Source organism: Balaenoptera physalus (assembly GCF_965194825.1).
Source record: "Balaenoptera physalus genome assembly, chromosome: 13".
Lineage (NCBI taxonomy): Eukaryota > Metazoa > Chordata > Mammalia > Artiodactyla > Balaenopteridae > Balaenoptera > Balaenoptera physalus.
In genome coordinates, this window is record NC_138892.1 from 14,456,465 (window position 1) to 14,480,150 (window position 23,686).

Here is a 23,686-nt window from a genome sequence, read left to right on the forward strand (position 1 = left end):
TCTACCTCTATTACAGGCACATCAGGTGACCCTTGTAAAGGTAGCTCTTTGCCAACATTATGAGAGACACTGGCTTTTAGTGATTAAAAGTGCAGACGTTGGCTGTTACAGAAACAGCTATATCTTTACATTATTCCTTTACTCAGAATCATAATAATTTGAAACTATGCAAAAGCAGGGCTAAGAGGGAATTTTACTTTATTATATTTCATTTTATTTATTTTTTTAACATCTTTATTGGAGTATAATTGCTTTACAATGGTGTGTTAGTTTCTGCTTTATAACAAAGTGAATAAGCTATATGCATACATATATCCCCATCACTCCTCCCTCCTGCATCTCCCTCCCACCCTCCCTATCCCACCCCTCTAGGTGGTCACAAAGCACTAAGCTGATCTCCCTGTGCTATGTGGCTGCTTCCCACTAGCTATCTATTTTACATTTGGTAGTGTATATATGTCCATGCCACTCTCTCACTTCGTCCCAGCTTACTCTTCCTCCTCCCCGTGTCCTGAAGTCCATTCTCTACATCTGAGTCTTAATTCCTGTCCTGCCCCTAGGTTCTTCAGAACTTTTTTTTTTTTTTAAGATTCCATATATATGTGTTAGCATACGGTATTTGTTTTTCTCTTTCTGACGTACTTCACTCTGTATGACAGACTCTATGTCCATCCACCTCATAACAAATAACTCAATTTCGTTTCTTTTTATGGCTGAGTAACATTCCATTGTATATATGTGCCACATTTTCTTCATCCATTCATCTGTCAATGGACACTTAGGTTGCTTCCATGTCCTGGCTATTGTAAATAGAGCTGCAATGAACATTGTGGTACACGACTCTTTTTGAATTATGGTTTTCTCAGGGTATATGCCCAGTAGTGGGATTGCTGGGTCGTATGGTAGCTCTATTTTTAGTTTTTTAAGGAACCTCCATACTATTTTCCATAGTGGCTGTAACAATTTACATTCCCACCAACAGTGCAAGAGGGTTCCCTTTTCTCCACACTCTCTCCAGCATTTTTTGTTTGCAGATTTTTTGATGATGGCCATTCTGACTGGTGTGAGGTGATACCTCATTGTAGTTTTGATTTGCATTTCTCTAATGATTAGTGATGTTGAGCATCCTTTCATGTGTTTGTTGGCAATCTGTATATCTTCTTTGGAGAAACGTCTATTTAGGTCTTCTGCCCATTTTTGGATTGGGTTGTTTTTTTAATATTGAGCTGCATGAGCTGCTTGTAAATTTTGGAGATTAATCCTTTGTCAGTTGCTTCATTTGCAAATATTTTCTCCCATTCTGAGGGTTGTCTTTTGGTCGTGTTTATTGTGCAAAAGCGTTTAAGTTTCATTAGGTCCCATTTGTTTATTTTTGTTTTTATTTCCATTTCTCTAGGAGGTAGATCAAAAAGGATCTTGCTGTGATTTATGTCATAGGGTGTCCTGCCTATGTTTTCCTCTAAGAGTTTTGTAGTGTCTGGCCTTACACTTAGGTCTTTAAGCCATTTTGAGTTTATTTTTGTGTATGCTGTTAGGGAGTGTTCTAATTTCATTCTTTTACATGGAGCTGTCCAGTTTTCCCAGCACCACTTATTGAAGAGGCTGTCTTTTCTCCACTGTATATTCTAGCCTCCTTTATCAAAAATAAGGTGACCATATGTGCATGGGTTTATCTCTGGGCTTTCTATCCTTTTCTATTGATCTATATTTCTATTTCTGTGCCAGTACCATACTGTCTTGATTACTGTAGCTTTGTTGTATCATCTGAAGTCAGGGAGCCTGATTCCTCCAGCTCCATTTTTCTTTCTCAAGATTGCTTTGGCTATTTGGGGTCTTTTGTGTTTCCATACAAACTGTGAAATTTTTTGTTCTAGTTCTGTGAAAAATGCCAATGGTAGTTTGATAGGGATTGCATTGAATCTGTAGATTGCTTTGGGTAGTATAATCACTTTCACAAGGTTGATTCTTCCAATCCAAGAACATGGTATATCTCTCCATCTATTTGTATCATCTTTAATTTCTTTCATCAGTGTCTTGTAGTTTTCTGAGTACAGGTCTTTTACTTCCTTAGGTGGGTTTATTTCTAGGTATTTTATTCTTTTTGTTGCAATGGTAAATGGGAGTGTTTCCTTAATTTCTCTTTCAGATTTTTCATTAGTGTATAGGAATGCAACAGATTTCTGTGCATTAATTTTGTATCCTGCTACTTTACCAAATTCATTGATTAGCTCTAGTAGTTTTCTGGTAGCATCTTTAGGATTCTCTATGTATAGTATCATGTCATCTGCAAACAGTGACAGCTTTACTTCTTCTTTTCTGATTTGGATTCCTTTTATTTCTATTGCTTCTCTGACTGCTGTGGCTAAAACTTCCAAAACTTTGTTGAATAATAGTGGTGAGAGTGGGTATCCTTGTCTTGTTCCTGATCTTAGAGGAAATGGTTTCAGTTTTTCACCATTGAGAACGATGTTGGCTGTGGGTTTGTCATATGTGACCTTTATTATGTTGAGGTAAGTTCCCTCTATGCCTACTTTCTGGAGGGTTTTTATCATAAGTGGGTGTTGAATTTTGTCAAAAGAATTTTCTATATCTATTGAGATGACCATATGGTTTTTCCCCTTTAATTTGTTTATATGGTTTATCACATTGATGGATTTGCATATATTGAAGAATCCTTGCATTCCTGGGATAAACCCCACTTGATCATGGTGTATGATCCTTTAATTGTGCTGCTGGATTCTGTTTGCTAGTATTTTGTTGAGGATTTTTGCATCTATGTTCATCAGTGATTTTGGCCTGTAGTTTTCTTTCTCTGTGACATCTTTGTCTGGTTTTGGTATCAGGGTGATGGTGGACTCGTAGAATGAGTTTGGGAGTGTTCCTCCCTCTGCTATATTTTGGAAGAGTTTGAGAAGGATAGGTATTAGCTCTTCTCTAAATGTTGGTAGAATTTGCCTGTGAAGCCATCTGGTCCTGGGCTTTTGTTTGTTGGAAGATTTTTAATCACAGTCTCAATTTCAGTGCTTGTGATTGGTCTGTTTATATTTTCTATTTCTTCCTGGTTCAGTCTCAGAAGTTGTGCTTTTCTAAGAATTTGTCCATTTCTTTCAGGTTGTCCATTTTATTGGCATATAGCTGCTTGTAGTAATCTCCCATGATCGTTTGTATTTCTGCAGTGTCAGTGGTTACTTCTCCTTTTTCATTTCTAATTCTATTGATTTGAGTCTTCTCCCTTTTTTTCTTGATGAGTCTGGCTAATGGTTTATCAATTTTGTTTATCTTTTCAAAGAACCAGCTTTTAGTTGTATTGATCTTTGCTATTATTTCTTTTTCATTTATTTCTGATCTGATCTTTATGATTTCTTTCCTTCTGCTAACTCTGGGGGTTTTTTGTTCTTCTTTCTCCAATTGCTTTAGGTGTAAGGTTAGATCGTTTATTTGAGATGTGTCTTGTTTCCTGAGGTAGGACTTTGTTGCTATTAACTTCCCTCTTAGAACTGCTTTTGGTGCATCCCATAGGTTTTGGGTCATCGTGTTTTCATTGTCATTTGTTTCTAGGTATTTTTTTATTTCCTCTTTGATTTCTTCAGTGATCTCTTGGTTATTTAGTAGTGTATTGTTTAGCCTCCATGTGTTTGTATTTTTTACAGATTTTTTTCCTGTAATTGACATCTGGTCTCCTAGCACTGTGGTCGGAAAAGATACTTGATACAATTTCACTTTTCTTAAATTTACCAAGGCTTGATTTGTGCCCCAAGATATGATCTATCCTGGAGAATGTTTCATGAGCACTTGAGAAGAACGTGTACTCTGTTGTTTTTGGATGGAATGTCCTATAAATCTCAATTAAGTCCATCTTCTTTAATGTATCATTTAAAGCTTGTGTTTCCTTATTTATTTTCATTTTGGATGATCTGTCCATTGGTGAAAGTGGGGTGTTAAAGTCCCCTACTTTGATTATGTTACGGTCGATTTCCCCCTTTATGGCTGTTATCATTTGCCTTATGTACTGAAGTGCTCCTATGTTGGGTGCATAAATATTTACAACTATTATATCTTCTTCTTGGATTGATCCCTTGATCATTATGTAGTGTCCTTCTTTGTCTCTTGTAATAGTCTTTATTTTAAAGTCTATTTTGTCTGGTATGAGAATTACTACTCCAGCTTTCTTTTGATTTACATTTGCATGGAATATCTTTTTCCATCCCCTCACTTTCAGTCTGTATGTGTCCCTAGGTCTGAAGTGGGTCTCTTGTAGACAGCATATATACGGGTCTTGTTCTTATATCCATTCAGCCAGTCTCTGTCTTTTGGTTGGAGCATTTACTCCATTTACATTTAAGGGAGTTATCGATATGTATGTTCCTATTACCATTTTCTTAATTGTTTTGAGTTTGTTATTGTAGTTCTTTTCCTTCTCTTGTGTTTCCTGCCTAGGGAAGTTCCTTTAGCATTTGTTGTAAAGCTGGTTTGGTGATGCTGAATTCTCTTAGCTTTTGCTTGTCTGTAAAGGTTTTAATTTCTGTGTCAAGTCTGAATGATATCCTTGCTGTGTAGATTAATCTTGGTTGTAGGTTTTTCCCTTTCCTTACTTCAAATATGTCCTGCCACTCCCTTCTGGCTTGCAGAGTTTCTGCTGAAAGATCAGCTGTTAACCTTATGGGGATTCCTTTGTATGTTATTTGTTGTTTTTCCCTTGCTGCTTTTAATATTTTTACTTTGTATTTAATTTTTGATAGTTTGATTAATATGTGTCTTGGCGTGTTTCTCCTTGGCGTTATCCTATATGGGACTCACTACACTTCCTGGACTTGATTGACTATTTCCTTTCCCATATTAGGGAAGTTTTCAACTATCATCTCTTCAAATATTTTCTCAGTGCCTTTCTTTTTCTCTTCTCCTTCTGGGACCCCTATAATTTGAATGCTGGTGCATTTAATATTGTCCCAGAGGTCTCTGAGAATGTCCTCAATTCTTTTCATTCTTTTTTCTTTATTCTGCTCTGCGGTAGTTATTTCCACTATTTTATCTTCCAGGTCACTTATCTGTTCTTCTGCCTCCTTTATTCTGCTATTGATTCCTTCTAGAGAATTTTAAATTTCATTTATTGTGTTGTTCATCATTGTTTGTTTGTTCTTTAGTTCTTCTAGGTCCTTGTTAAAACTTTCTTGTATTTTCTCCATTCTATTTCCAAGATTTTGGATCATCTTTACTATCATTACTCTGAATTCTTTTTCAGGTAGACTGCCTATTTCCTCTTCATTTGTTTGGTCTGGTAGGTTTTTACCTTGCTCCTTCATCTGCTGTGTGTTTCTCTGTCTTCTCATTTTGCTAAACTTACTCTGTTTGGGGTCTCCTTTTCGCAGGCTGCAGGTTTGTAGTTCCTGCTGTTTTTGGTGTCTGCCCCCAGTGGGTAAGGTTGGTTCAGTGGGTTGTGTAGGCTTTCTGGTGGAGGGGACTAGTGCCTGTGTTCTCGTGGATGAGGCTGGATCTTGTCTTTCTGGTGGGCAGGACCACATTGGTTGGTGTGTTTTGGGGTGTCTGTGACCTTATTATAATTTTAGGCAGCCTCTCTGCCAATGGGTGGGGTTGTGTTCCTGTCTTGCTAGGTGTTTGGCATGGGGTGTCCAGCACTGTAGCTTGCTGGTCGTTGAGTGGAGCTGGGTCTTAGCTTTGAGATGGAGATCTCTGGGTGAGCTTTCGCCATTTGTTATTATGTGGAGCTGGGAGGTCTCTGGTGGACCAATGCCCTGAACTCGGCTCTCCCACCTCAGAGGCACAGGCCCGACACCCGGCCGGAGCACCAAGACCCCGTCAGCCACATGGCTCCCAAGTCTACAGTTGCTCCCAAAGTCCACCACCTCAATTTTGGGATGATTCGTTGTCTATTCAGGTATTCCACAGATGCAGGGTACATCAAGTGGATTGTGCAGATTTAATCCACTGCTCCTGAGGCTGCTGGGAGAGATTTCCCTTTCTCTTCTTTGTTCGCACAGCTCCCGGGGTTCAGCTTTGGATTTGGGCCCTCCTCTGCGTGTAGGTCGCCTGAGGGCGTCTGTTCCCGCCCAGACAGGACGGGGTTAAAGGAGCAGCTGCTTCGGGGGCTCTGGTTCACTCAGGCCGGGGGGAGGGAGGGGTACGGAGGAGGCGGGGCGAGCCTGCGGCGGCAGAGGCTGGCATGACGTTGCAGCGGCCTGAGGCGCGCCGTGCGTTCTCCCAGGGAAGTTGTCCCTGGATCACGGGACCCTGGCAGTGGCGGGCTGCACAGGCTCCCGGGAGGGGCGGTGTGGAGAGTGACCTGTGCTCGCACACAGGCTTTTTGGTGGCGGCAGCAGCAGCCTTAGCATCTCATGCCCGTCTCTGGGGTCCGTGCTGAGAGCCGCGGCTCGCGCCCATCTCTGGAGCTCGTTTAGGCGGCGCTCTGAATCCCCTCTCCTCGCGCACCAGGAAACAAAGAGGCAAGAAAAAGTCTCTCGCCTCTTCGGCAGCACCAGACCTTTTCCCGGCCTCCCTCCCGGCTAGCTGTGGTGCGCTAACCCCTTCAGGCTATGTTCACGCCGCCAACCCCAGTCCTCTCCCTGCGATCCGACCGAAGCCAAGCCTCAGCTCCCAGCCCCCCACCCCGGCGGGGGAGCAGACAAGCCTCTCGGGCTGGTGAGCACTGCTCAGCGCCGCTCCTCTGTGCGGGAGTCTCTCCGCTTTGCCCTCCGCACCCCTGTGGCTGCGCTCTCCTCCGTGGCTCCGAAGCTTCCCCCCTCTGCCACCCGCAGTCTCCGCCCGCGAAGGGGCTTCCTAGTGCGTGGAAATCTTTCCTCCTTCACGGCTCCATCCCACTGGTGCAGGTGCCGTCCCTATTCTTTTGTCTCTGTTGTTTCTTTTTTCTTTTCCCTACCCAGGTATATGGGGAGTTTCTTGCCTTTTGGGAAGTCTGAGGCCTTCTGCCAGCGTTCAGTAGGTGTTCTATAGGAGCTGTTCCACATGTAGGTGTATTTCTGATGTATTTGTGGGGAGGAAGGTGACCTCCACGTCCTACTCCTCCGCCATCTTGAAGGTCTCCTCAAGCGGGAATCTTATAGCTGTACACGCTTACATTAGAAAAAAGAACTAGGAGAGCGGCCAAGATGGCGGCAGAACAACCCTGAGCTCACATCCTCTCACAAGCACAACAGAGCCACAACTATCTGCAGAACCGCCATCAGTGAAAAAGACGGGAAACTACCAGAAAAGATCTTCTACAACTAAAGACAAAGAAGGAACCACAACGAGATGTATAGGAGGGTGTGGACTAGAGATATAATCAAATCCCGTAACTCCTGGGGGGGAGACCCGCAAACAGGTGAATAATTGTATTGCAGAGTTTCTCCCACAGGAGTGAGAGTTCCGAGCCCCTCATCAGGCTCCGCAGCCCAGGGCAGAGCGGGGGATTCCTGCACTGGGAAGAGGAGCCCCCGGAGCATTTGGCTTTGAAGGCCTGCAGGGCTTCATCGCAGGAGCCCCACAGAACTGGGGAAAACAAGAGTCTTCACTCCTAAAGGGCATACACAAAATCTCAGGCACACCGCGTCCAAGGGCAAAAGCAGTAATTTGATAGGAGCCTGGGCCAGGCCTACCTGCTGGTCTTGGAGAGTGTCCTGGAGAAGCGGGAGGCGGCTGCAGCTCACCCTGGGGACGTACGTAGACACATATTGGGGAACATTCATCCACGTGAACACTGCTGCTGTGGCGGCTGATATCTTGCCCCTTTAGCCCCGAGACCTAGCACCAGCCAGCACCCTACAGACGCCAGTGCTGGGCTGCTTCAGGCTGAACAACCAGCTGGGAGAGGACATAGCCCTACCTATCAGCACACAGGCTGCCTAAAGACTGAAGAACTTACAGCTGCCTTTGGACACACCCCTAGGCACAGCCGGCCCACCTGAGAGCCAAGACCCTGCTCCACCCACCAATGGACCTGCACCAGCCCCTCCCATCAAGAAGCCTGCATTAGTCTCTAAACCACCAGGGGGCAGACACCAGAAGCAAGAAAACTATTAATACAATCCTGCAATGCAGGCCAGATGCTACCCTGGAGCCAGCTGGGCCGAGGCCCTGCCCACTAGCAGGGCAATGCAAACTTCTGGACACTCCAGACCCCAAACCCCACCGTATAAGGAATTGTCGACACCTGCACCTCCGCTTCCCCCACTTCCCGCAATGATCTCACACCAGCTCTGGGATCCCTGGGCCCTGCAGCCACACCCCAGGAACAGCTCTGACTGCCAGTAGTCTTGCACTAACCCCAGGACCTGGCTCTACCTGCCAGTGGGTGGGCAATAGCCCCGGAGTCTTTGGGACCCTAACTCCGCCCACCAGGGAGGCAGCACTAGCCCCAGGGTCCCCTAGGATTCCGCAACCAGCCACCTCGGGACCAGCAGCCAGCAGCATCTGTACAAGGCAGGGCCTGGCAACCAACCAGACTAGGGGCCAACCAAAAAAAGAACTATCTCAAATTAACAACCTAACTTTAGGGAATTCCCTGGTGGTCCAGTGGGTAGGACTCCGGGCTTTCATTGCTGAGGGTGTGGGTTCAATCCCTGGTCAGGGAACTAAGATCCTGCAAGCTGTGCAGTAAAGCCAAAAAAACAAACAAAAAACAAACAAAAAAAACAACCCAACTTTATACCTCAAGGAAAAAGAACAAGAAAACAGAACAAAAAAATAGAACAAATTAGAGGGGGATTAGAGGTATAAGGGAGAGGGCATGAAGGGGGCAGAAAGAAATACATAGTCGATTTTACCAGGGAAGGGCAGGAGGTGGTGATCAGGCAGGGATTCATAGAGAAGGTGACAGATGCTGAGCCTCCTGGGAAGAGTGGACATCGGCAAGCAGAGTGGGTGGGGGAAGCATCCTGGGAAAAGGAAGCAGCATGGACAAAGTCTTAGAAATCCAAAGTGCTTGAGATGCTGGGGGAAATAGTGAGCAGGTCTGTGTGGGTCTCACCTCAGCATACATTTCATCACCTCTGCTTGCCTTTTCAGCTTCATCTCATGCAACTCTCCCCTCGCTATGAACAGCCTCTTCATACACCAGTTAAAAGCCTGGAAGCTGTGGAAGCCTTCCTAACCAGAGCCAAATAATAGAGATATTGTTGGCACACCTGGGAGTTGATTGAACAATGGAAAGATGAATCGTCAAAGGAAAGGATCGTTGCTCAGCAATTCCCCTTTGGAACACTGGGTGGCGCTGTCCACCCACTAAGGGGGAAAGACTCATTTTGAAGCCATTTTCAGCAATCATCTTCTTAGGAGTTAAGTCTCTAATCATCCCACCTGAGCACTATATAAGGCAGTTGAGCAACCTGCTCTGAAATGGGACAAATAAAAATATCTGACTTTGGGGAAGAGAAAGAGTGAACCTGTCTTTTCAAATTGATTTTGAAGTGCTAGCAGAATTGAGACCCATGATACCAGCCCTGGTTGATTTACAACATGTTTTGCTAGGGTCAGGAACACACACACACACACACACACACACACACACACATAACGTAGTATAACATTCTGTTAAGAAGTATGTCAATAAATAGCCTTGGCCACCCTGGAAGCACCAAAGAAAGTGTTCCAACAGAAGGACACTAACTCCCATAAATACACAAAATTACAGGGAATTTCAGAAAGAAAGAGGAAACAGTCAGTTCACCTGGCTGGTGAAATAACCCTATAGTCTAGAGCTTAGCTAGGAGAATTTCCATTCCAACGCTGTAGCTATCAATTAGAGAACTCATGTTTCTCCAATTAGCAAACTCAGTTCTGCTGAGCCGGCTCCTTGCCAAAGTGGAAGGGGAAACAGCCTCCTGGACCGTGTACTAGGACAGCCAAAAGATGAAATATTCTTTCCTAAATACACTACCTAGATCTCCTATAATCCTATAATCCATCTTTACTTCATATCGTTTAAGGATGTGGCAACGTACCCATGGTCACATTACTTGTTTTTTTGTTGTTGTTTTTAATGAACTTTATTTATTTATTTTGGCTGCGCCGTGCAGCATGCGGGAGCTTAGTTCCACTACCAGGGATCGAACCCGAGTCCCCTGCAGTGGAAGTACAGAGTCTTAACCACTGGACCACCAGGGAAGTCCCACATTACTTGTTAATGGTGAAATTTGAAAATAAACCTACTTAGTTTGGATTCTGAAGGACATGCCTGTGTTGCAGAGGCAAAATATTGACCAGGAAGGTAGAGAAGTTCTTGCCACCCACAAAATAGTAATGTTGTATGTTGACTTGGTGGGTTCCCATATACTACCAGGATGTGACTTGTTTAGTGTGAACCAGGAGAAAGAATCAACAGAAATTATGTCTGGGCCCTACTCTCCTCTCCGTGCATTCCTTTATCAAAGTTGGCTCAGAGAAAGAGTCTTCAGCATATTTTATTTTTATTGTAATTTAAGCAATTGTTCACCCATCACAGAGACATTTGCATCAGCAAGGTCATCTTTAATTGTAAAGGGAAGGTTTTGCCCCTGGAGGGAAAAAAAGATGCCAGAATTAAATGATGGAGGGGATGTTTGTGGACACTTAGGTGCTTTAGAGTCATTGTAATTGAGCATCTCTAAAGCTCTACACATGGCTGGCTCTGAGACTTCTGCAGCTCACCACAGCTCTCCTTCCACCACATACACAAGTGCATAAAGGCTGGCGCCTTTCTGGGCATGTGAGAGATGGCCAATACAGTAGTTTAGTGAACTCAAAGTTATCATTTTATTCCTTTAAGAGTAATGCTTTTAGTATCCTGTTGAAGAAAATTCTGCCTAGCCAAAGCATGAAGATATTCTCCTATCTATTCTAGTAAAAAGCCTCATTATTTTACTGTTCACATGTATATCTATATTCAGCTGTATTTGATTTTTGTATACCAGGTGAGATAAGATATAAGATTTTTTCTCAATGCATAATCTACTGACCCAGTGCCATTAATTAAAGAGATCATATTTCCCCAACTGTTCCGTTGTGCAAACTTTTATTTATTTTCTTTATTTTTTTTGACTGTGTCGGGTCTTAGTTGCAGCTGAGAAGCAAGAGAGATGGACCCTTGGTCAATGCTGGCATTTCCTTTATTTTAGTATGAATCATATGTAATGGATTTCCAGATGGAGATGGGACTTGATTTTCTTTAGAAGAAGAAAACCTGTCCTGAAAAGTTATATCTATGGGTATAGAGAGGGAGACTCAACTCATCTTTGGAATTATCCCTATAAGTTATGTACGAGCGACATATATCCATCCATTTCTCACAGGGAAAGTTTAACAGGATATATTTTCGCTTTCAAAGGGACTTGGCATGAACTGTTCCAACTGAAGGAACTGTTGGAAGGAAAATGATATGTGTAGCCCACACTCTATCTTTATTTATATCCAAAAGGCAAAAAGAAGCAGTTTATAATGGAATGATATACTTTAATGGCCCTGGAAGAAGGCAATCTGGTTTGGAACATACTTCAATGATTGTATAAGCCTTGGAAAGATACTTCACCTTTCAGTTAATTCTAATAAACCTAGGAAGTATGTACTATAAGCATCTCCATTTTATAGAAGAAGAACTCAAAGCACTGAAAGATGAAGTTAATTTTCTGAGGTCACACAGGTTGTGGACAGAAACTCATGAACACTTAACCACTCAGTTATGCTGCCTTGTAGCATACGTATTTGAGACGTACATACTGTGAGAGAAAGAACTTCATTCTTTTTACCAAAAGGAGCCACAGAGGTGGGAGTCAGGACATTGGATAAATTTATTGTTGTAGGCTCTAAGAACTGATTGGGTTTCAGCAGAATTTTTACCTATCTAAACAGTGAAGGCAGGTCAACTCTATACACAGTTCTAATCTCAAACATTCCTGCTTCACTGAGGATGTAAGTCTAATTATGTATGATTTATTTGAGGGAGCTAGGGCCCCTAGGGGCCTCTAAGTACATAAAACAGAATTTGGCTTCCATGAGTGGAGAAGGAAAGGATTTCCTTGAGAAACAAATCCTAACAAGTTGAATATTAAATGCAGCATTATCTTAGTTGTAATTTAAATCCAGCCAAGCCTGAGGACATCTAGTTCACACAAATAAGTAACTACTTCCTGTGGCAAGGTATACTTTTTAATATATTGTGGAATTCCATTTGCTGATGGTTACCAAAGCATTACATGTCAGTGTTCCCAAGAGATTTATTTCTGTGAAGCACAGTGTTCCTGAATGGAGTGGGGGGACCTTGGCTATTTCCTCATCACTAAAGTGGGGGGAGAATACAGGAGACTACATTGTGAAGTTTGTTGGTTTCTACAGTTATGGAGTCCATATGTCATTGCCTACCCGTGTGATCCATGAGCAGAATTGCTAGAAAACTCAATCTGGTACTGCTAGGTTCAGAGAATTCTATGGAGAACGGGTGGAGTGATAATTAATCAGACAGAGATAAGGCAACCACTGCACTGTTGAATTCCATAACTTCCCCCAAAGTTGGAATAATGGATCCTGTCAAATACCTACAGCACTGGAGTTGGGAGAGTTTTCATGGATTAGGATTGGGAAATTGGCGTGGCCTGCTACAGCATGTGGACAATTCATGGGCCCAGGGGAGGAATGTGGTGTAATGCACCTAGCTGGGAGTTAGTCAGCATATGAAGGAGAATCTAGAAGAGGGATAGCTTTGAGTCAGGTATTATATGGTCAATTTAATTGGAGTTGTCTGTATTAAATTTTTAACTTAAATTCATAAGAATTTATAGATTTATAGATTACATATTTAGACAGAGATTTCACTAAATGTCCCTCTCTTTTCACAAGGAATGGATTAAACAGAACAGAGTACATGGCAGCTATTGGGTAAATAGAAACAGGTCAGTAGAGCGGAGTGGTTAAAAACTGTAGACCTTAGAGTCAAAATCCCTGTTCCAAAGGGGCTTCTGGACAAGTTACTAGACATCACTTTGCCTCCATTTCATTTTCTATAAATTGAAGATAATAATAGTAACTCATATCATGGGCTCATTGTGTATTAAGTAAAATAATCATGCAAAGCCTAGTACATAATAAATTCACAATAAATATTAGCTATTACTTTTGTTGTTATCGCTATTGTTTATAAGTCAATAGAGATTTCTCAAATGATAAGGTTATATATAACAGTATGAAATATTTGCATATTTTTAAAGCTTCTGTCTGAATAACCATCTCTAGAGTAAAGTATGTTTATTTCTTTTGTGCTAGGGTAAGTTATTCTACATATTATGGGAATGAAATAATTAAAAGTGTATTAAAAACTTAGAATCAGGCTTGAAACAAAGTAAAGGGCTTTAACATTGCTGTCTTTGTGAGGGACCCTTACCTGTAATTCCCATGAAGAGAGTTCCCCTCTACCGCCACCCCCAGGCATCCTGACTTGTGAAAAGAAACTTGACCAACCGTAAAGCTTCTCAATGTCTCTGTTCCCTTCTCATGAGCTTCATTTAGAAAGGTTTAGGAGGGCTGATTAAATCAATTGATTTCAAAAAATGTTTGATTTCTTATCTCTCCTGAGGTTAATGGACTGGTTAATTTTTAACCAGAGAGAATTTAGGGCGATTGACATTCAAACTGGGGTCCTTCCCTCCACATACCTCTGGCAGTGAGTTGTTGGCTGAAGACTAGGATCTGACTGTTGAGGTAAGTGGACTCTACCCTGGATCTCTTCCTTTTTTAGCCACATACCAACCCCAGAATGTGGACCCAGCTCCCCCTATTTCTCCTCCTACCTGCAGAATAGGACCAGAGGTGTTCACTGGGTTTATGAGCTTGGGTTTTCTCCTTGACATTGACAAAGACAGAAGCTAAAGAATTAAAGGATGCCAGTGGGAAAAGCATGAAAACTACAAGTCCTATGTGGTTCTTGATTGCTGATGTAAAATTACCACAAATTTAGCAGCTAAAAGGCATCAGTTTATTATCTCATAGTTTCCATGGGTCAGAAGTCTGGGTGAAACCAGGGTGCGGGGGCCCTGTGGGCTCCTGGGCACGGAAGCCTTTTTTTTGTCCCCCGTTTTGCATAAGCAAGACTCCAGCCTCCATGATCTTCCCTAAGTTCCAAAGGGCAGATTTGAACAATTGCTAATCAATTTCTCTTTTCCAAAAAGTCCATTTATCAATTTTTTTTCTTTTATGATTTATGTTTTTGGTGTCATGTCTAAGAATTCTACCTAGCCCAAGATTGGGAAGATTTTCTCCTATGCTTTCTTCTAAAAATACTACAGTTTTACACTTCACATTGAGATCTATCATCTACTTAGAGTTAATATTTGTATAAGGCATGAGGTTTAGGTTAACATTAATTTTTTCGACTACCCATTGTTCCAACATCCTTTGTTGAAAATTCTTTCTTTTCTCCACTGAATTGGTTTTGCACCTTTGTGAAAAATAGGTTGGTCGTGTGTGATTTATATGTAGACTTTCTTTTACGTTCCATTGATGTATGGTTATATCCCTCTGCCAAAACCACAGTGTGTTAATCACTAACATTATAAACTGTCTTAAAAATAGAGCAGAAAATCATATGATTATATCAATTAATACAGAAAAAATTATTTGACAAAATTCAACACCCATTCACAATAAAAACTCTCAGCAAACTAGGAATAAAGGGGAACTTCTTCAACTTGATAAAGAACATCTGCCAAAAAAGCTACTGTTAACATCATATTTATGGTCTGAAAATCATGCCTGGTACATGCATGTTCATTTAGTTCTCTTCCCTGTGGTCTTGGCTCCAGCTGCAACCACATCAAAACACATATTCTTAGCAAGGACTCTCCCCAACAAGAAGTACTCTCTCCAAACAGAATTTTAGGGCCACATTGGAAGACGAGGAAATGTTTCCCCACCTTATTATATATAAGGTCAAGTTCTAACCTTATTTGATGGAGGAAATCTCTATCATCAATTACCTCGGTCCTTAGTACAGCATAGATTTTTTTACAAATCTCAGTCATATCTTATACAAAAGCAAAGTCATGACAACTCTTCAACAATCTATTTGCAAAAATATTCTGGAAGTGAAGTCAGAGGATTCATTCACCTACATGTTCTGGGTTGCTTCCTGGACATTTACAGTCCACTGGTAGGTCAGGCAATTTTATTCTTCTCTTTGACAACCATCGATATGCCGTTTGGCCTTGTACTCAGGCAAGCGGGGGTTTACCGAAAAATAACTAGAAATTATTCACTTTTAATTATAGTTCACCTACTGTGCTGTGCTCAATGCTGAGTTGTCCCCTACACTAACTCAGAATTAACTTCTAATTTCTTCTCCTTATAAAAATGTGCTCTTCCCATACATTTGTATATTTGATATAGATACTAAAGGAGACTTTTGACCCAAACTTTAGATAAGTTCGTCAAAGCCCAGGGGCATATGAATTACAGGGGGAAAAAATAAAATAAGGCTAATAAGAAAGAATATGGAGTATTATATAAATAGTTTGATTTGTGTAAAATATGATATAATACAGATATTTTCCTTATGAGATTGTTATTAATATCAAAAGAGGTGAGTGCCATGCATGTTAAGATAGTAACTAATATTAATTAGCACTGCGTGCTTTACATTTGTTTGACTATTTAATTATGTATCACTTAATGTTGGTTTCTCCTTGCACATTATTCTCACTGGAAATTGCCCTCAATTCTAGACTTTCTGCTCTGCATTTGGCTTCCTGTCCAGAAAATGGTTTGTGATGACTCCAGATGTGTGGTTGAGCATAAGGAATTAAGTCTTCAGAAAGAAGTCAGAGCAGGAGGAAAAATGACCTCTTTACATTGGCCTTTTATGTATTGACAGCTGCTTCCATAATAGACCTGCTGGAAAGGAAATCTGAAAATGACCTAGGACTTGTAGTTGACAACTCTACCGAGCCTAAGATCCAGAATCAGTGAGAGTGGGTGGCCTGAATCCACCTTGTCATTAAACATTAATTTTGTTGTCCCAGTTTGGACCAGAGGTAAATATTTGAATAGGCAACTTTGGACCATTTAGTTAAGGTCTTGACAGAGTGACAGTGACAGGAGCCCAAGCCTCAGACACACAGCTAGGCATTTCAGAGAGAAATCTGAGAGAAGCCTACCCCCGCAAAGGAAAGACTTCGTCTTGAGAATGGCTGGTAGGAGACGGACACGGATTGTGGGAAGGGGTTCAAGTGCTTGCAAGAGGGTGGAGGGAGGGTGTCATTTTGTTAACAGAGGTGTGAATATCCTAGTGCCAAAAATGGATTTTCTGACATGATTTCTCTGAGGGAGAGAGAATAAACATAGAGGATGAATGCCACCCAACTCAAGGTGCTTCTTGTGGGTTGCTGTGTTGTAAGCCTTGGCTGGACAAGAAAAGTGAAAGCCAAGGGCAGAGGGTTTGGAGAAACGAGAGGGCAGGGGCACTGGCTAAGAATTAAGTAATTTATTTAAAACACTTATGGTTAAGAACGCTGATTCTTAATTCAGAATGCCTGGAATTAGAATCTTGTCTCAGGCTGTAACTAACTAGTAATCTGGTTGAGAATAAGTAGGATCACCTCTGAATCTCAAACTACTAATCTGTAAAATGGAAAAGGAACCTTACCTTGTAGGGATGTAACGAACGGTTCTAGGTACTTTCGCTATCAGCTTCTTGGCCGCAAGCATTTTCACTACAAAAGTTTTTGCCCCATAACGAATTTATCATAAGGCAATTTTGCTGTAAAAGATAAAATAATGAAAGATAAAAGAGAGACATTAAAAAGAACATAATGAAACATAAGAAATGAATAACAAAATTCGGAAGACTTTATTGTGAAATGCAAAATATTTGAATACATTAAAAATGTGTGCAGATTCATGGCAATACCATGCAAATAACTGATTTTACTTTGTAGGTTGTACCAAAGCACTTGTCTTCCAAGTCTTTCACAGTATTTTATACTTTCTTTTTTTTTTTTTTTTTTAGCTTTCAGATTTGTCTCTTCATTCAGCATCACACTTTTTCTTTTTTGCTAAAATTTCCTCCTTCATTAAGAGAGGTATCAGTTTCCAAACACTAGGATGCATATTTGTAACTGAGTTCTGCATTGCGTTGTGCAAGCCTCTACACGGTGGTTGTTCTCAGCATTGTGTCACACGGCCGTTGATAGACGTTCCAAAGTTCTATGGGAAATGCTGGTTCAACTCCGTGCCTTCAAGTCACCCAAGGATTTGCAAACTGATATGTTGTCATTTTCTGGTATAGTATGCAATCTGGCTTTGCACTCTCTTATTTCACACTTCCAGTAAATTTTTTCCCCATATTTTCTCTCAAGTTTCTATATGTAGTTGTTATCATACACTGTTTTAAGACCACCATGCCTACTCATCACTATCAGGACCATTACGAGGGCTAAGATTTATGTAATATAAAAATGGGAGTACTGAGCCAGTGGAGAAATAAAACCAAACAACTGTTAACCAGTTATTTTATCTTTTATGGCAAAATTGCCTTACGGACAATTAGTTATGCGGCAAAAAAATGTTTGTGGTGATAACGTTTGTGGCAAAGATGCTTACAACAAAAATACCAGGCACGTCATGAAAACTTAATGATATGATGTTTCTAGCACAATGTCTTTTCCATAATAAGCACTCAATATATAACAGGCTCTAATAAGAATAAATCATTTCTTAATTCAAGAAATGTTATCAAGTGCTTACTATGTGCTATCAATTCAAAGATGGATGAAAAAAAAGGTTGACCATTCAGGATTCAGAAACACTTTTAATGGAATAATTACTGCTATATATTAAGTGATAATGAAGGGGGGTTAACAAACTCTAGCTGAAGTTCAGAGAGTAACCTGCTCAGTTTACTAGTATGGGTAAGAATGATATTTGAGTCCATGAATTTAATTCTAGAGATGATACCTTTCCTGGACCAGGTTGCAACTCTACCTATCCAACCTTCACATAAAAACAAAACAAAACAAAAACAAAGAACAGAAAAAACCTCTGTTTGTTTCTTTAATCAAGACATCCAGATATTGGTCAACATCATCCTAATGGAAACTGCTGTCTTTCAGAAAGAAGGATGTGCTGGACCTCCAGGGCCACCAGGATATCCAGGACCTCCAGGTTTGAGAGGTGAGAAATATATCCTTCTGCCTCTTATTTGCCCCTCTCATTTCATATTCTTGGTAGGAAAGTCATAATCCTCAAAGGCTCAGGAGCACTAGGCATTAAGGATGAAAAGAATGCAGAGAAAATGATCAGCTGTAGGATTGGGTCCCAAGGCAGGGCGACCAGAGCCCAAATCACAGGGCACAAGAGAGACTGGCCTAGTTTTAGTACCAGGGGGCTGTGATCCATGTGGGTTAGTCATAGTGGGAGGATGTGCTAAGTAACAGTTAGTATCATGGATTAAACTGTCTGATAAGCAACAAGAAAAACGTAGGGGTTAGTAAGTGTAGCAGGGCATCATGTATCATCAAAAGAATTGGATTTCATTGGGCACTTAGAGCTCCAAACTTAGTTATTACGAAAAGGATGATGCCCAATGAGCACCTGAATATGAAGCAAGATTCTTCCTAGATTCTGTCCTGGTTACTTCTTTGTAGCCAGTAAGACTGGACCACGAGGGGACTCTCAGGAAAGCTCACAACTGTGTGTCATCTCTTATGGGATGGTCTCAAGGATTAGATTTGGTAATCCAAAGGTTTCTGGTTCCCAGACTTAGACACCCAGGCCTTTTTATTTATCCTCATCCTCAGTAAGATTAGAATCATTAGCAAGAACTAGTCCCACCCAAATCAGGGTGAAATGATACATAGGATCATTATCATCCATATACTATCAGAAAATCACATTGTTTGCCATTTATTGTTACATTTCCCTAAATTATCCCAGGAAGTACAGAGTCTTATCAAACAATTGGAGGCCAACAGAATTAATAATACTTAACATATGTTAACATTTGATTGCTTTAACTGACAAAAATTATATATATTTAAGGTGATGTTTTGATATATATGTACATTGTGAAATGATTATCAAGCTAATTAATGTATCTATCACCTCAGAATAATGAGGTGTGTGTGTGTGTGTGTGTGTGTGTGTGTGTGTGGTGAGAACATTTAAGATCTATTCTCCCTTAGTAAATTCCAAGCATACAATACAGCATTGTTAACTATAGTCGCCATGCTGTCCATTAGCTCTCCAGAAATTACTCATCCTGCATAATGGACACTTTGTACCCTTTAACCAACATCTCCCCATTTCCCTCCTCTGTGTGTATTTGAGTAAAAGAAAAGGGAAGAAATAGAGCCATGGCAGGGTGAAGAGAGGAGCTGGGAGTAGAAACGCCTGCATTCTCACTACCTTATGCCAAGAATCGTGAATTTTCAATGGATCTGATCAACTATAGTCACCATGCCATCCCTTAGATCTCCAGAACTTATTCATCTTACATAACTGAAACGTTGTATCCTTTGACCAACATCTCCCCTTTTCCCCCACCCCCAGTCGCTGGCAATCACCATTTTACTCTCCGCTTCTATGAGTTCAGCTTTTTAAAGTCCACTTATAAGTGAGATCATGCCATACATGTCTTCTTGTAAGGCTTAATGTTTTGTAGGCACTACAAGTATTTTAAATGCATTGTCTCATTACAACTTCACAATAGTCACATGAGAAGTCAGTAATATTATTTTCAGATGAGGAAATACAGCCCAGAAACATTAATTAACTTTAGCAAGATTACAAAGCTGGTCAGTTTCAGAGATGTGACTTGTAACCATTTAATCATACACCAAAGATCAATCTCTTAACCATGATGTTATAACAAAAAAGTGGTGGTTTCATACATCAGCTGAGGTACCATCTTTTTATTGGATGCTATGACCTCCTTACTGGGTCTTCTCCATTTTTCCAAGGGATACCAGGTTTACCAGGATTGCCAGGACCTCCAGGACCAAGTGTAAAATGCCCGTGCAACAGAACGTCCGCCTTCACTGCGAAGCTCAGTGACAAGCTGCCTTCACCTTTGAAGCCTGTTACCTTCAAAGAGGTCCTGTACAATGCCCAGAGAGACTTACAGGAGGACACTGAGGTCTTCACATGCAGGGTGCCAGGAAATTCCCATTTCCTCTTTGATGTGGAGCTCCAGCACAGCACGGTGATCGTTCGGCTGATGAGGAACAAAAGTTCTGTCTTAGAAAAGCGTCAGGTCTCCACCAAAGAGTCCAGGAATCTCTATGGCATGTTGACCCTGCCACTGAGCGTAGACAAGAAGGTGTGGCTAGAAGCAGAAGTGGAAACCGAGGAGCCCGAGCAAGCCACAGTTACAATCTATTTCTCTGGTTTCCTGACATGGTTCTGGCCTCTCTATATAGCGAAGACAAATCCCTTATGATTTTGCTGTCTAAAGCAAGCAAACAAATAAATAAATATGCACTATATCTTGGCCTCTTGGGCTTTCCTTTCCTTAGCATTTTGGAATTTTTGTACATTCTATGTTTATATGAAGGAACAGGTAGATTTGGTCACAGTGGAACTGGGCCTTAGAATTCTGTTCCAGAAATCATGACATTATTTCACTTAAATCACTTTTCTAATATTTACCAAGGCCATTCTGCCTCTTTGTCCCCAGACCCCATTCCTGGAAAATGGAAATCCTTTTATCCAAGGAATGGGATTTCCCTGGAGGTCCAGTGGTTAAGACTCTGCACTTCCAATGCAGGGGGTGCAGGTTCAATCCCTGATTGGGGAAATAAGATCCCACATGCCGCGTGGCACGGCCAAAAAATTAAAAAAAAAAAAAGAAAGTCTTACCTTTTATCCAAGGGAAACAGGCTCACGGTCCCTCCCTCTCCCCAATCTACTTCTCCAATTAATTGACAAGTTTCACCATGTGCCCCTCCTTATCCCTCTAATGCTTTCCTCTTCTGTCATTCACACTGGAAATTCTGTCAGATCATTTTTACAGTCAAAGAGGGTTGAAGTAAAACACACTGCCATTATTCTGCTTACGATAATGATAGGATTTACCCTCCTTCCATAACAACAAAAACTTGGGGAAATATTGTATGATTTAAAGGAATATTAATTAATGAAACAGGGAAAAACAGCTTAACTCAATAGAAGTTTACTTCTCACTCATTAAAATTCCAATATTGATATTCTGTACTGGGGGATGAATCTCTCCTAAACAGTGATTCTGGGACTCAGACTCCTTCCATCTTGTGGCTCTGCCATCTTTGACATGTGGCTTATGAGCTCTCCATTATTCTTGTATCAAGACAGCAAAAGTGGAAAGATCCTGGAGAGTCTCGTGAAAGATGTTTTTAATGGGCAAGGCTGAGAGATGGGTCACAGAGTTTTTGCTTGCGTGCCATTGACAAAAATTCAGTCGTTGACCATCCCTAACTTTACCTCCTTCGGAATTGTGGAATTTTGGTAAATAGATTCTATTCACTTAAAAATCACTCTTCTCATAGCTACCAAGGCCATACTTTCTTCTTGTCCCTAAACCCACATTACTGGCTGGAAGAACCCTTTATCATATTTACAAATTCAGTGAGAAGATTACATAGCCATTTAAAAGGGCAATAAAAGCACTTGCTTAAAAAAAAATCAGAACTTATTAATAATTTAAAGATCTGTTAGGAAATAAAAATAGAAGGGAATTTTCTTAATCTCATAGTGACTACCGAAAAGTTACGTACAGAACATCTCACCCTGGAAATGTAAGCTTGCAGATTGAGAGCCAAAATAATATGCCCACAATCACTTCTACTCAGTATTGTGCTGGAGATCCTCATCCATGGAGTAAGGAGGAAAAATATAAAACATATAAAATTGGAAAGGAAGAATCAAAGTTTATTATATTACCAGTGTATGAATTCAAGCCAAAAATCACATACATTTATACGTTATTAAATTAATGAAAATTAGCAAACATTTAGGATATAAATTTAAGAAATCAATTGTGTTTCTTTACAGCAGAATCAATTAATTAGAATATGAAATAAAACCATACAATTTAACTAGCAATGAAAATAGCAACTATAGGTGACTTGGACTGGGGAAGAGGGGGCTGGGCATGCCCCCAGCCGAGTGAGCTGGCAGGAAGAAGCAGGAATGGGTTGATCCAGCTGCATCCCCACTGCTCAGCGGTTCCTGTGGCCACCTCTGCTGCCTCTGCCTGGGACTGTGTCCACCAACTGCTGGGAGGGAAGCCTGGAGTATGGGAAGGGCACTCTATTTTTTTTTTTTAAAAAGCAAATGTATCTAGGACTAAATATAACAAAGTTGTGAAGACTATTATGAAGAGTAGTATAAATTTTTATTGAAAGGTTTTAAATGAAAGAAACAAAGAGAAACCCTGTTCAGGGATTGTAAGACTTAATATGGTAAGCATTTTCTCCAAACTGATTGACAGCATTGATGGATTCCCAGTCAGATGAAAACAGGTGGTGTAGGGGCTGTATTGTGTGGAATGTGCCTAGAGTGTATCCTTGGAGAGCTGGCAGGCATACTCAGCAGAAGGTGTGTTTGCAATAGCATAACAACACAGATGTACCTTGACAGTAAAATAGAAACAGGATTCATGGTGCACTCATGCAATGGAATGCTATACAATGAAATTAAATGAGTGTTGCCCACCTATGTTACACATGCTGTGAAGGAAAAGTACTACTGATTTAAAGGATACTTACAATAATATCCCATTTTTATAAATTTAAAAAACATGCAAACTGGGAGTTCCCTGGTGGCCCAGTGGTTAGGATTCTGGGCTTTCACTGCCATGGCCTGGGTTTAATCCCTGGTCAGGGAACTGAGATCCCACAAGCTGCATGGTGTGGCCAAAAAAAAAAAAACAGGGCTTCCCTGGTGGTGCAGTGGTTGAGAATCCGCCTGCCAACGCAGGGGACACGGGTTCGAGCCCTGGTCTGGGAAGATCCCACATGCCGCGGAGCGACTGGGCCCGTGAGCCGCAACTACTGAGCCTGCGTGTCTGGAGCCTGTGCTCTGCAACAAGAGAGGCCGCAATAGTGAGAGGTCTGCGCACCGCGATGAAGAGTGGCCCCCACTTGCCACAACTAGAGAAAGCCCTCACACAGAAGCGAAGACCCAACACAGCCAAAAATAAATATAAATAAATAAATTAATTTAAAAAAAAACAACCTACTAAAATTAATAAAGAAACATTTTTTAAAAATGCAAACCTGAATTACATTTTTAAATGATTGATGTGTATGTATTAAGATGAAGAGAAATAGGAAACAAGTGCCTAAAAGGAGCGTAGGGTCTTTTAAGAGAATTTTGCCCAGGGGGTTGTTTTTCAGTCACTTATCATACTGTTCATTTACGCTTTTCACTTTTCTGTATTTGGGCTTTTTTCACAATTACAAAAATGTCAGTATGCAGCCACAGTGATTTCATTCTCAATTCAGGGCTACTGGTCACAATTAGGCCCTTTTTGTTGCTTAGCAACTCCATGCTGTGTCCTTCATTCCCGTTTACAATTTCACACCCTCATTCTCTCTCCAGATCTCTAGCACCAACACTCAGCTTATTACCTTGTGTTCTGTTTTGCTGAGAAGAAGAAATAATTAGAAGCAAACTTTCCAAAGTCCCTCCATCACACCGACCCCCAGGTCTGCATCTCTGCTGAATTCTCTGCCTTCCG

At 41.1% G+C, this 23,686-nt stretch overlaps 1 protein-coding gene and 1 long non-coding RNA gene across 5 annotated transcripts in view; one reads left to right on the forward strand and one right to left on the reverse strand.

Annotated features, from left to right (window-relative positions):
* LOC309641222 overlaps positions 1–6,581 on the reverse strand; it is a 551,394-nt gene extending 544,813 nt beyond the window's left edge. Inside the window, exon 1 of the long non-coding RNA XR_014252569.1 lies at positions 5,862–6,581. This is a non-coding gene — a long non-coding RNA (uncharacterized lncRNA). The remainder of the gene's footprint in view (positions 1–5,861) is intronic.
* Positions 6,582–6,702: 121 nt separating this feature from the next.
* Positions 6,703–22,874, forward strand: LOC309641212 (protein HP-20 homolog). Of its 4 annotated transcripts, none has more exons than XM_082421022.1 (5): positions 6,703–13,677; positions 15,696–16,163; positions 16,986–17,251; positions 18,081–18,141; positions 19,929–22,874. In XM_082421022.1, the coding sequence occupies exons 2-5, from the start codon at positions 16,157–16,159 to the stop codon at positions 20,405–20,407; spliced, it is 813 nt and encodes a 270-aa protein (XP_082277148.1). In that variant the 5' UTR covers positions 6,703–13,677; positions 15,696–16,156; the 3' UTR covers positions 20,408–22,874. The 4 variants fall into 4 exon arrangements, with proteins under 4 accessions (XP_082277148.1, XP_082277149.1, XP_082277147.1 ...); XM_082421023.1 differs by having other exon boundaries at positions 15,845–16,163; XM_082421021.1 differs by lacking the exon at positions 6,703–13,677 and having other exon boundaries at positions 13,698–16,163.
* The last annotated feature ends 812 nt before the right edge of the window (positions 22,875–23,686 follow it).

Coding starts and splice junctions, on each gene's coding strand:
- LOC309641212 (XM_082421022.1), top strand. Junction 17,252..18,080: donor TGATATGTTGTCATTTTCTG/GTATAGTATGCA, acceptor GCTGTCTTTCAG/AAAGAAGGATGTGCTGGACC. Junction 18,142..19,928: donor AGGACCTCCAGGTTTGAGAG/GTGAGAAATATA, acceptor CATTTTTCCAAG/GGATACCAGGTTTACCAGGA.